This window comes from Salvelinus fontinalis, chromosome 23 (assembly GCF_029448725.1).
Source record: "Salvelinus fontinalis isolate EN_2023a chromosome 23, ASM2944872v1, whole genome shotgun sequence".
In the NCBI taxonomy this organism is placed as follows: Eukaryota; Metazoa; Chordata; class Actinopteri; order Salmoniformes; family Salmonidae; genus Salvelinus; species Salvelinus fontinalis.
In genome coordinates this window covers 6,950,426-6,963,145 of record NC_074687.1, presented here as the reverse complement: position 1 = coordinate 6,963,145, position 12,720 = coordinate 6,950,426, and the positions used below count along the sequence as shown (strand labels likewise).

General features: G+C 46.7%; 1 protein-coding gene across 4 annotated transcripts in view; it reads left to right on the top strand.

Moving 5' to 3' along the window:
* Positions 1-12,720, top strand: part of LOC129820788 (uncharacterized protein DDB_G0290685-like) — a 37,512-nt gene that overhangs the window by 1,291 nt on the left and 23,501 nt on the right. The window contains exons 1-12 of one of the 4 annotated variants that reach the window (XM_055877754.1): positions 5,201-5,559; positions 5,911-6,036; positions 6,305-6,403; positions 6,489-6,551; positions 6,650-6,808; positions 6,920-7,069; positions 7,183-7,341; positions 8,109-8,264; positions 8,383-8,507; positions 8,621-8,839; positions 10,297-10,798; positions 10,923-11,011. In XM_055877754.1, coding sequence (XP_055733729.1) covers positions 6,322-6,403; positions 6,489-6,551; positions 6,650-6,808; positions 6,920-7,069; positions 7,183-7,341; positions 8,109-8,264; positions 8,383-8,507; positions 8,621-8,839; positions 10,297-10,798; positions 10,923-11,011 — 1,704 coding nt within the window. In that variant the 5' untranslated portion in view covers positions 5,201-5,559; positions 5,911-6,036; positions 6,305-6,321. Of the gene's footprint in view, positions 1-5,200; positions 5,613-5,910; positions 6,037-6,304; positions 6,404-6,488; positions 6,552-6,649; positions 6,809-6,919; positions 7,070-7,182; positions 7,342-8,108; positions 8,265-8,382; positions 8,508-8,620; positions 8,840-10,296; positions 10,799-10,922; positions 11,012-12,720 lie in introns of those variants that run through there. The other 3 variants (XM_055877752.1, XM_055877755.1, XM_055877753.1) reach the window with 3 other exon arrangements.

Below are 12,720 nucleotides of genomic sequence, written 5' to 3'. Positions count from 1 at the left end.
CAGCCTGACTAACCGGTGTCTGTATGTAGCCTCGCTACTTTTATAGCCTCGCTACTGTATAAAGCCTGTCTTTTTACTGTTGTTTTATTTCTTTACCTACCTATTGTTCACCTAATACCTTTTTTGCACTATTGGTTAGAGCCTTTAAGTAAGCATTTCACTGTAAGGTCTACACCTGTTGTATTCAGCGCACGTGACAAATAAACTTTGATTTGATTTGATATTGCAATGTACAGAATTACTTATAGAGTGGTCCCGTGTGGCTCAGTTGGTAGAGCATGGCGCTTGCAACGCCAGGGTTGTGGGTTCAATTCCCACGGGGGGACCAGGGTTCAATTCCCACGGGGGGACCAGGATGAATATGTATGAACTTTCCAAGTTGTAAGTCGCTCTGGATAAGAGCGTCTGCTAAATGACTTAAATGTAAATGTTATAGATCTTGGGTCCATGAAATGGGGTATCAGCCTACTCAGTGACACCTACAGAACACAACTGTCCCACAATAAGTGGTACGACGCTAATATTTGTGAAAACTCGTCACAGTTGTGTTCTGTGAGTGTCTGCTCACATGAAAACATACTACTGTTTACTATAGAATTCTATAGTAAACTGTAGTATACTGTAAAATACTCTACTACACACTGTAGTATCACTCGATCATGTGTAGTACGTACCAGAGAATGTTGTAGTATACTGTAGAATACTATAGTAAATACTACAGTATTATCCCCCCCAAAAAACACTGAAGTAAATACGACACTAATGTCCGCAAAAACATGACACTTTTTTAACTATACTACAGTTTTCATTTCCATATACCCTGCCCATTCCCCTCCCCCATACTGCAGTTTGTGCCATACATAAGTGAGAAACTGTAACGGTCCTGACCAGTTTTATGTTGTTTTTGTATGTGTAATTGGTCAGGGCGTTAGTTTTGGGTGGGCAGTCTATGTTATCTGTTTCTATGTTGGTTTTGGTTTGCCTGGTATGGCTCTTGATTAGAGGCAGGTGGTTTGCGTTTTCCTCTAATTAAGAGTCATATTTAGGTAGGGCATTCTCACTGTTTGTTGGTGGGTGATTGTCTCCTGTGTCAGTATGTATGTTCGTGCCACACGGGACTGTAGCGTTTGTTTGTTTCGTTTCGTTTCGATGTCGTCTGTTTCCTGTACGTGAGTTTATGTTTAGTTATGTAAGTTTATGTTCAGGTTTCGTCAACGTCGTTTTCTTGTTTTATAGTTTTGAAAGTGTTTTGTTTCGTTTCGTGTTTGCCATCGTATTCATAATAAAGATAGCTTATTTCCCAAATGCTGCGTTTTGGTCTGAAGATCCTTCTCTCCTCACCTCATCCGAGGATGAGGAGAGCGACAGTCGTTACAGAATCACCCACCACGCTAAGACCAAGCGGCAAGGGAAAACTAAACGGAGTAAGGGACAGGAGAGAAAGGAGCAATGGACATGGGACGATGTTTTGGATGGAAAGGGTTGCTACACTTGGGAGGAGATCCTGGCTGGGAGGGATCGCCTCCCATGGGAACAGGTGGAGGCACTGAGGAGAGCAGAGGCTACCGGGGAGAGGAACCGGAGCTATGAGGGAACGCGTCTGGCACGGAAGCCAAAAAAGCCCGTAAGTAATTCCCAAAAATTTCTTGGGGGGTGGCTAGGAGGTAGTGGGCCAAGGGCAGGTAGGAGACCTGCGCCCACTTCCCAGGCTTACCGTGGAGAGCGGGAGTACGGGCAGGCGCCGTGTTATGCAGTAGAGCGCACGGTGTCTCCTGTACGAGTGCATAGCCCAGTGCGGGTTATTCCACCTCCCCGCACTGGGAGGGCTAGATTGAGTATTGAGCCAGGTGTCATGAGGCCGGCTCAACCCGTCTGGTCTCCAGTGCGTCTCCTCGGGCCGGCATACATGGCATCTGCCTTACGCATGGTTTCCCCGGTTCGCCTACATAGGCCGGTGCGGGTTATTCCACCTCCCCGCACTGGTCGGGCGACCGGGAGCATTCAACCAGGTAAGGTTGGACGGGTTCAATGCTCAAGAGTGCCAGTACGCCTCCACGGTCCGGTATTTCCGGCACCACCTCCCCGCCCCAGCCTAGTACCTACAGTGTCTACACTACGCACTAGGCTACCAGTGCGTATCCTGAGCCCTGTTCCTCCTCCACGCACTCTCCCTGTAGTGCGTGTATCTAGCCCAGTGCCTCCAGTTCCGGCCCCACGCACTAAGCTACCAGTGCGTCTCCAGAGCCCTGTACAAACTGTATCTTCTCCCCCTACTAATCCTGATGTGCTTGTCCTCAGCCCGGCGTCACCAGTGCCGGTGCCGCGCATCAGTTGTGGAGTGGGCTTTGAGAATACAGTGTGCCCTGTTCCTGCTCCCCGCACTAGTAGGAAGGTGCTTATCCTTAGCCCGGTGCCTCCAGTTCCGGCACCACGCACCAGGTCTACAGTGCGCCGTATCCGGCCTGAGCCATCCGTCTCCCCAGCGCCATCTGAGCCATCCGTCTCCCCAGCGCCATCTGAGCCATCCGTCTCCCCAGCGCCATCTGAGCCATCCGTCTCCCCAGCGCCATCTGAGCCATCCGTCTCCCCAGCGCCGTCTGAGCCATCCGTCTGCCATGAGCCTGCAAAGCCGCCCGTCTGCCATGAGCCTACAGAGCCGTCCGCCAGACAGGAGCCGCTAGAGCCGTCCGCCAGACAGGAGCCGCTAGAGCTGTCAGCCAGACAGGATCTGCCAGAGCCGCCAACCAGACAGGATCTGCCAGAGCCGCCAACCAGACAGGATCTGCCAGAGCCGCCAACCAGACAGGATCTGCCAGAGCCGCCAACCAGACAGGATCTGCCAGAGCCGCCAACCAGACAGGATCTGCCAGAGCCGCCAACGAGCCATGAGCAGCCAGAGCCGTCAGAGAGCCATGAGCAGCCAGAGCCGTCAGAGAGCCATGAGCAGCCAGAGCCGTCAGAGAGCCATGAGCAGCCAGAGCCGTCAGAGAGCCATGAGCAGCCAGAGCCGTCAGCCTGCCATGAGCAGCCAGAGCCGTCAGCCTGCCATGAGCGTCGAGAGCCGTCAGCCTGCCATGAGCGTCGAGAGCCGTCAGCCTGCCATGAGCGTCGAGAGCCGTCAGCCTGCCATGAGCGTCGAGAGCCGTCAGCCTGCCATGAGCGTCGAGAGCCGTCAGCCTGCCATGAGCGTCGAGAGCCGTCAGCCTGCCATGAGCGTCGAGAGCCGTCAGCCTGCCATGAGCGTCGAGAGCTGTCAGCCTGCATAGACCTGCCAGAGTCCCTCAGCCAGGATCTGCCAGAGTTTATCAGCCGGGACCTGCCCCTTGTCCCGGTGTTGCCCCTTGTCCCGGTGTTGCCCCTTGTCCCGGTGCTGCCCCTTATCCTGGTGCTGCCCCTTATCCCGGTGCTGCCCCTTGTCCCGGTACTGCCCCTTGTCCCGGTACTGCCCCTTGTCCCGGTGCTGTCCCTTGTCCCGGTGCTGCCCCTTGTCCCGGTGCTGCCCCTTGTCCCGGTGCTGCCCTTTGTCCCGGTGCTGCCCCTTCTCCTGGTGCTGGATGTTTATTTAGGGGATGTGAGTTTTAGGGTGGGCATTGGGAGGGGAAGAAGAAGACGGGGAGTGACTATGGTGGTGTGGGGACAGCGTCCAGAGCCGGAGCCACCACCGTGGTCACCTGCCCACCCAGACCCTCCCCTGGACTTTGTGATGGTGCGCCCGGAGTTCGCACCTTGAGGGGGGGGTTATGTAACGGTCCTGACCAGTTTTATGTTGTTTTTGTATGTGTAATTGGTCAGGGCGTTAGTTTTGGGTGGGCAGTCTATGTTATCTGTTTCTATGTTGGTTTTGGTTTGCCTGGTATGGCTCTTGATTAGAGGCAGGTGGTTTGCGTTTTCCTCTAATTAAGAGTCATATTTAGGTAGGGCATTCTCACTGTTTGTTGGTGGGTGATTGTCTCCTGTGTCAGTATGTATGTTCGTGCCACACGGGACTGTAGCGTTTGTTTGTTTCGTTTCGATGTCGTCTGTTTCCTGTACGTGAGTTTATGTTTAGTTATGTAAGTTTATGTTCAGGTTTCGTCAACGTCGTTTTCTTGTTTTATAGTTTTGAAAGTGTTTTGTTTCGTTTCGTGTTTGCCATCGTATTCATAATAAAGATGGCTTATTTCCCAAATGCTGCGTTTTGGTCTGAAGATCCTTCTCTCCTCACCTCATCCGAGGATGAGGAGAGCACCAGCCTTTACAGAAACCTACATGCCAACTATATTTCCGACCACACCTACGGGTAACAGGAAGAGGATAGGCACTATGATAGAATAAATTTTAGCAACATCAAATCTGGTTTGACTTCACTTTAAATCCTTTAAAGTTTGTTTACATGAAGTTGAGATAAATAAAGGAGAACTCCACCACCCCCTTCCCCTTGTACTTTGCCAAACCTGACCTTCACCAGACCGATACATGGAGAAGAGGGATAGAAGAGGGCATGAAGCCCTGAGATGTCCCTACCAGTCCCAAAGATTGTCGTTGTCAAGAAGAGATCAACTACTGACAACATCCTGAGGCTGACAAAAAAAGAGGTGATGGTGGCTGTCTTCTTGGACATTGAAAAGGCGTTCGATAAGATGTGGCACAATGGGCTCATCTATAGGCTATAGGATACGAACCTGAAATTCCCCACTCAGATGGTCATTCTTTTAAACAGCTTTTTAAATCAGCGGGAGACAGCGGTGAGGGTGGGAGAAGCCACATCATTCAGGTTCTCTCCAGAGGCAGGAGAACCCCAAGGCTCCGCCGTCTATCCTCTACTGTTTTTAAAATACATCTGTGATATTTATTTCCCCCACCCAAGAGACGGACAAGTGGCCCAGATTGCAGTCGATCTCTGTTATTGGGCCTCCTCCAAAAACATTGTCCATGCTGGAAAAAAGCTACAGAAGAGCATAACAGAGATCGAGAACTGGGTTAAATCTGTGGACGGTCAAGCTTAATCCCCTGAAGACACAGTGCGTCCTCTTCTCCAGTCACCCCAAAATAACCAAGCAAGTGCACCTTAAACTGTATGGAAAGGCACTCCAGCCAAGTTCCTTGGGGTCCCATTCTAAGAAAACATGTCCTGGAGTGCCCACAGACTGCCTGGAGAAGGAGGGAAAGAAGCACCTGAACCACCTGAGGGTACTCTGCAAAAGAAAAGGAGGAGCCACGGCCAGAACATTCATAAAATACAGAAATCTGGCCTGTATGGTGCATTTTTCATCATATGTATTTTGAAAGTTACATATCTTCTAAACTTGATTACTGACATGCAAAACATTTGGGACTGTATCAACAATGGATTAATTAAACAAATAACAAAATATAGTTTTCCTTTAATACAATTGTGGCGTGATTCCACAATTTTTGATCCGTTTCCATCAGTTTCAATGGGAGACCTTTATTTTGAAGGCAAACCGCCGATTCCGCTATTGTTGCTCACACTGGTCACGTCACGTGCCATAGACTGGTGCTCTGCATAATCGAATCGGCAGATTGTTTCTGCCGAGGAATGTGACAGGCACCTGTGAGGTGAGCCGACACCAGGGGCGAGATGACCGGGCAGACGGAAGATGATATACCTGGTTAGGAAACCTGTGTCTGAATCGCTTTTTTGAAGCATATGGCTGTTATTTAGCTCAATAGTTGTTATACTAGCACTAGACAGTAATGTATGGTAGGGACCATTAGCTAACCTGTTGCTATTTCTGTCTTGCAGCGACCTAAATACGTGACAACCGGTTGGCATTAGGATTTACTTACTGCTGTAAAGCCTAGTAGTGAAATCATGTAGTACAAACGTATAGCACCTGATATTTCCTCAAACCCCTATGAAATGTCATAGTTTCTCTTCTTCTTAAAGTAGTTTTTTTACCCTAACAGAAACAGGAGCAATCTTCACCTTTGGGAAGAGCAAGTTTGCTGATAATGTGCCCAGTAAATTCTGGCTGAAGAATGACCATCCAGAAGAAATCTCGTGTGGGGGTGATCACACTGCTGTCGTAACAGGTGATCAATAATGTAACCTACACTCTCCCATATGATTGGCTGACTTGGGGACACTGTGTCTAAAACGATCAATACATAGATCGTTTATTGTTTATAAAATGCTGGTAAATCATTATCAATGGTTCATTATCAGTTTATTAATGGACCTGTAATCAAACAGTGTTATGAACAAAATGCCTTTAACTTCAAGACATGTATAGTATTTACTTGTTCAAAGACACAAAGAAATACATAAAAACAGTATAATTATGTCTTCTCCTATGCGTAGGCCATAGCAGGCTGTTCATGTTTGGAAGTAATACCTGCGGTCAGCTAGGACTGGGGTTAAAGATCAACGTCAACATCAACAAGCCCACTGCTGTGAAAGGTCAGTCCATCATGTACAAGGATTATGTTCGACTCACATTTTGTCCATGTTTTGTAACGTTAAAACACATGTTTTTTTTCTTTAGTGTTGAAGACAGAAAAAGTGAAGTTTGCAGCATGTGGAAGAGACCACACAATCATGTGCACATGTAAAAGAACCAAGTTGTTTTACTCTACATTACTATAGAACATGTTATGAATATGTGCCATTACAATGACTTATGAGGCTTTCACCCATGTTTCTCAGGGAGTGGGCAGGTTTATGGTGCTGGCAGTAACCAGGAGGGGCAGCTTGGTTTGGGACACTGTGATGACACAAACACCTTCCACCTGATTCATCCCTTCTCTGACCACGCACCAATCAAAATGCTCGCTGCTGGCTGCAACACCTCAGCTGCTCTGACAGGTAACGTTGAAAACAAACAGACTGTCTGTCTACTGTGTGTGTGTCTGTCGGTCTGTCTGTTGGTCAGTCTTCTCTGTCAGTATGTGTGCTGTGTTGTATATGTGTTGACAGAGGAAGGCAGGCTGTTCATGTGGGGTGATAACTCGGTTGGCCAGATCGGTCTGGGGGCAGAGAGCTACGCCTCAGAGCCTAGAGAGGTGATGGTGGGGCAGTCAGTGGCCTGGGTGTCCTGTGGATACCACCACTCAGCGTTCGTCACAGGTAACACACACAGGGTTCATTTAAATTGAGTAGCTGAACTGTGTGCATACCATTAACCTGTTGTCATATTGTAATTCGGCTGGGTTATTGTGTTTGGTTTGGGCTTGTTCCAGTGGACGGGGACCTCTACACGTTTGGGGAGAGTCGGAACGGAAGGCTGGGTCTATTCCGTGACCAGCTGGCCAATCACAGAGTCCCTCAGCAGGTGGATGGCATCCAGGACCCAGTCATCCAAGTGTCCTGTGGAGGGGAGCACACAGTGGCACTCACAAGTAAATATCTCTGGGAAATAGTATTAATACTAACTCATAGATACAGTACTGTTAATAAAATAACACAGTCTGTCTACCAGTTTGTGACTGTCTCCCCTTCCTCTATACCTCTCTATCTCTCTCTTTCTCTCTCTTGCTCTGTACATCTCTCTCTCTTTCTCTCTCTTTCTCTATACATCTTTCTCTCTCTCTTTCTCTCTCTTCCTCTATACATCTTTCTCTCTCTCTTTCTCTCTCTTCCTCTATACCTCTCTATCTCTCTCTTTCTTCCTCTATACCTCTCTATCTCTCTCTACCTCTCTCTCTCTCTTGCTTCCTCTCTATCTCTCTCTATACCTCTCTCTCTCTCTTGCTTCCTCTCTATCTCTCTCTATACCTCTCTTTCTATACCTCTCGATCTCTATCTCTCGCTATACCTCTCTATCTCTCTATCTCTCTCTATACCTCTCTATCGCTATCTCTCGCTCTCCTGCTTCCTCTATACCTCTCTATCTCTCTCTATACCTCTCTATCGCTATCTCTCTCTCTTGCTTCCTCTATACCTCTCTATCTCGCTCTATGCCTCTATCTCTCTCTATACCTCTATATCTCTACCTCTCTATTGCTATCTCTCTCTCTTGCTTCCTCTATACCTCTCTATCTCTCTCTTGCTTCCTCTATACCTCTCTATCTCTCTCTCTTGCTTCCTCTATACTTCTCTATCTCTCTCTCTCTCTTGCTTCCTCTATACCTCTATATCTCTCTCTTGCTTCCTCTCCGTGTTCCAGAGGAGGATGTGTACACGTTTGGGCGGGGTCAGCATGGTCAGCTGGGCCACGGGACCTTCCTGTTCGAAGCACCTTTGCCCAAAGCACTGGTCCACTTCCGGAATGGCAGAGTCAGTCACGTCACCTGTGGAGAGAACCACACTGCAGTGATCACAGGCAAGCTTCTATTCTACTGTAATATATTCTACTACGTATACACTGTTGAATAGAAGTTGTCATTCAGACATTTGAAACCTGAGCATGTTCCATTGAGACCCCATGTCTCACCCTCCAGACAGTGGGATTCTGTACACCTTTGGGGATGGTCGCCATGGTAAACTAGGACTGGGGGAAGAGAACTTCACCAACCAGTTCAGACCAACACTGTGCCCACGCTTCCTCAAATACAGTGTCCAGTCAGTGAGTCAAGCTGTGTGTGTGTGTGTGTGTGTGTGTGTGTGTGTGTGTGTGTGTGTGTGTGTGTGTGTGTGTGTGTGTGTGTGCATGTGCTAATACTGTGCGTGTGTGTTCAGGTGGCAGGTGGCAGCTCTCACATGCTGGTGCTGGCTATGCCCAGACCCCCAGAGGTTGAGGAAGTGGTGATAGAGGAAGATGATGTCACAGAGACCATTCTGGAGACTCTGGAAACCTACACTGAGCTGCTCTTGATGGATCCCTCCCTCCTGATGTCCAACCCACCGACTGCACCTCCTCTCTGGACCCTGTGTGCTAGGGCCCGCCGCAGGGAGAGGGTGAGCGCTGGGCCACAACATCAGAACGTTTCAGAAAGGAGATTTGGAGTGTTGATTACAAGGAGTGACAGAGTTGTGGTGTTTGGTTGCCTTCACTAGGGAGCAGTGTTGCGTCACATTTCAGAGAAACTGTATATAATGATGAGGTGGTCTCCGCCCAGCAATGGAAGTTGTTATCATGAAGGCGTAAAGGCAGGTGGGTGGATGCGAGATCAGGAGGGACATTCTAGCCAATGAAAGGGCAGATATGTGTGTGAACAACAGACACAACTCCAATATAAAAACATTTTTCTCAAAGCTGCCGAGATGCCACTTATTTTAGTAACAATCTAAACATTACTAAACTTCTATTTGATCAAATAAGTCTCACGTAGCAAATTAACAATCATATTTTTTGTTGACCAAATCTGACACTTTTTCTTAGCCTTTGATACCAAAAATCCCCACTTGGTCTGCTTATAGCTGTATTCTCGCGTGGACAGATTTTGACTGGAGTGGAGCCTCTCGCTTCACCTCTTCCTCTCTGGTAATGGTCATGTGCAGTAGCCTACTTTATGTGTACCAGTCTCAGAGCAACTGAGCCCTTATGTAGCCATTATTCAGTACTGAACAAAAATATAAATGCAACATGTAAAGTGTTGGTCCCATATTTCATGAGCTGAAATAAAAGATCCCAGAAATGTTCCATACTCACAAAAAGCTTGTTTCTCTCCAATTTTGTTCACAAATGTGTTTACATCCCTGCTAGTGAGCATTTCTCTTTTGCCAAGATAATCCATCCATCTGACAGGTGTGGCATATCAAGAAGCTGATTAAACAACATGATCATTACACAGGTGGACCTTGTGCTGGGGGCAATAAAAGGCCACTCTAAAATGTGCAGTTTTGTCGCACGACACAATGCCACAGATGTCTCAAGTTTTGAGGGAGCGTGCAATTGGCATGCTGAAGAAAGGAATGTCCACCAGAGCTGTTGCCAGAGAATGTAACATTAATTTCTCTACCATAAGCCACCTCCAACTCGTTTTAGAGAATTTGGCAGTACGTCCAACCGGCCTCACAACCACAGACCACATGTAACCACACCAGCCCAGGACCTCCACATCAAGCTTCTTCACCTGCTGGATGGTCTGAGACCAGCCACCTGGACAGCTGGTGAAACGGAGGATTATTTTGGTCTGTAATAAGCACTTTTGTGGGGGAAAACTAATTCTGATTGGCTGGGCCTGGCTCCCCAGTGGATGGGTCTGGTTACTAAGTGGGTGGGCCTATGCCCTGCCAGGCCCACCCATGGCTGCATCCCTGTCCAGTCATGTGAAATCCATAGATTAGGGCCTAATGAATTTATTTAAATGGACTGATTTCCTTATGAGCCGTAACTCAGTCAAATCGTTGAAATTGTTGCATGTTGCGTTTATATTTTTGTTCAGTTTACTTTTCTGTGTGGTCTGTTTCAGGAGTGTTCTCCAGAGCAGTTTGGCCAGATGTTCCGTAACCTTCCTCCTCTGATGTCTGGCTTCTTCAACACCTCCCTTCCTGTGTCCAGGAACATCCACATCTCCAGAACACCATGTAAAGACCCCTCCACCTCCTCACTGTCCTCCAATCCCTCCTCAAACAACACCCCCAGTCCCTCTCTGTCACTCAAACCCAGAGGCAAACCCCCTTTAACACCATCACGGGCACCCCAATTCACATTCCCAGACCCTCCCAGCCCTTCACTCTCCTCAAAGTCCAGCCCTAAGAAGAAGAAGCCCACCCTGTCAAAATCACCAAAATCCACATCTAAAGAACCCATTAGCCCCTCACAGTCCTTCAAATCTATGCCTAAACTCATCCCCGACCCCACACTGTCCCCTAAAACCCCCTTTAAAAAGCCCACAGATTACAACCAATCCCCCAAAACGCTGTCTAAGGTGCACCCAAGCCCTTCTCGGAGTCCCACCTCACCACAGACAGGTACAGTAGTTGAATCCTACAATGCTGTCTTACCTTTTCGCAAAACTATATGGTCACAAGCTGTAGGCATAACTGCGACCCATATTCTATGACCTATCCCAGTGTTCTCTGTGTGTTTTTACAGAGAGGAACGAGGACACAGTGCCAGAAGCCCCTGACAGCCTGATGCTCATTGAGAATATGGAGGATGAAAAGGACACGTTGTCAAACCTGGTGAGTACAGCGGATTTATTATAAAATATTATAAAGTGTACTTCAGTGCCTTTAGAATGTATTCATACCCCTTGACTTATTTCACATTTTGTTGTGTTTCAGCCTGAATTCAAAATGGATTAAATATATTTTATCACCCATCTACACACAATACCCCATAATGACAAAGTGAAAACATGTTTTTCGAACTTTTAGCAAAATTATTGAAAATTAAATAAAGAAATATCTAATTTACATAAGTATTTATACCTCTGAGTCAATACATGTTAGAATCACCTTTGGCAGTGATTACAGCTGTGAGTCTTTCTTGGTATATCTCTAAGAGCTTTGCACACCTGGATTGTACAATATTTGCACAATATATTCTTTTTAAAATTCTTCAAGCTCTGTCAAGTTGGTTGTTGATCATTGCTAGATAGCCATTTTTAAGTCTAGCCATAGATTTAAGCCGATTTAAGTCAAAACTGTAACTAGGCCACTCAGGAACATTCAATGTCGTCTTGGTAGATTTTGGCTTTGTGTCTTAGGTTATTGTCCTGCTGAAAGGTGAATTTGTCTCCCAGTATCTGCTGGTATGCAGACTGAACCAGGTTTTCCACTAGGATTTTGCCTGTACTTAGCTCTATTCCATTTATTTTTATCCTAAAAAAACTCCATAGTCCTTGCCGATGACAAGCATATCCATAACATGTTGCAGCCACCACCATGCTTGAAAATATGAAGAGTGGTACTCAGTCATGTGTTGTGTTGGATTTGCCCCAAACAGAACGCGTGGTATTCAGAACATAAAGTACATTTCTTTTCCACTTTTACTTTAGTGCCTTATTGCAAACAAGATACATGTTTTGGAATATTTTTATTCTTTACAGGCTTCCTTCCTTTCACTCTGTCATTTAGGTTAGTATTTTAGAGTAATTACATTTTTTATTTTTTATCCTCAGTTTTGTCCTATCACAAGGTAGCCTAGTGGTTAGAGTGTTGGACTAGTAACCGGAAGGTTGCAAGATAGAATCCCCGAGCTGACAAGGTAAAAATCTGTCATTCTGCCCCTGAACAAGGCAGTTAACCCACTGTTCCTAGGCCGTCATTGAAAATAAGAATTTGTTCTTAACTGACTTGCCTAGTTAAATAAAAGTTAATAAAATAAAATAAACAGCCATTACACTCTGTAACTGTTTTAAAGTTACCATTGCCCTCATGGTAAATCCATGAGTGGTTTCCTACCTCTCCGGCAACTGAGCTAGGAAGGATGCCTGTATCTTTGTAATGACTGGGTGTATTGATACACCATCCAAAGTGTAATTAATAACATCACCATGCTCAAAGGAATATTCAATGTCTGCTTTAAAAAAAAATATATATATATATAAAATCATCTACCAATCAGATCCCTTCTTAGCGAGGCATTGGAAAAACCTCCCAGGTCTTTGCTGTGTTTGAAATTCAGTGCTCGACTGAGGGACCTAACAGATCATTTTAGGTATACCCCGGGAATCAAGAGAGCAGGTGCAGAAGGTGAGTTTAATACGGAACAGATACAAAAGCACAAACATGGGAAGCATACTGAACGTGAGAGACAATCAATAACACCTAAGGACTGATGAACACAGAGGGCTAAATAAAGGGGACGTAATGAAGTCCAGGTGTGCCTAATGATGAGGCGCAGGTGTGTGTAATGATGGGTTGCCAGGACCGGTGGTTAGTAAACC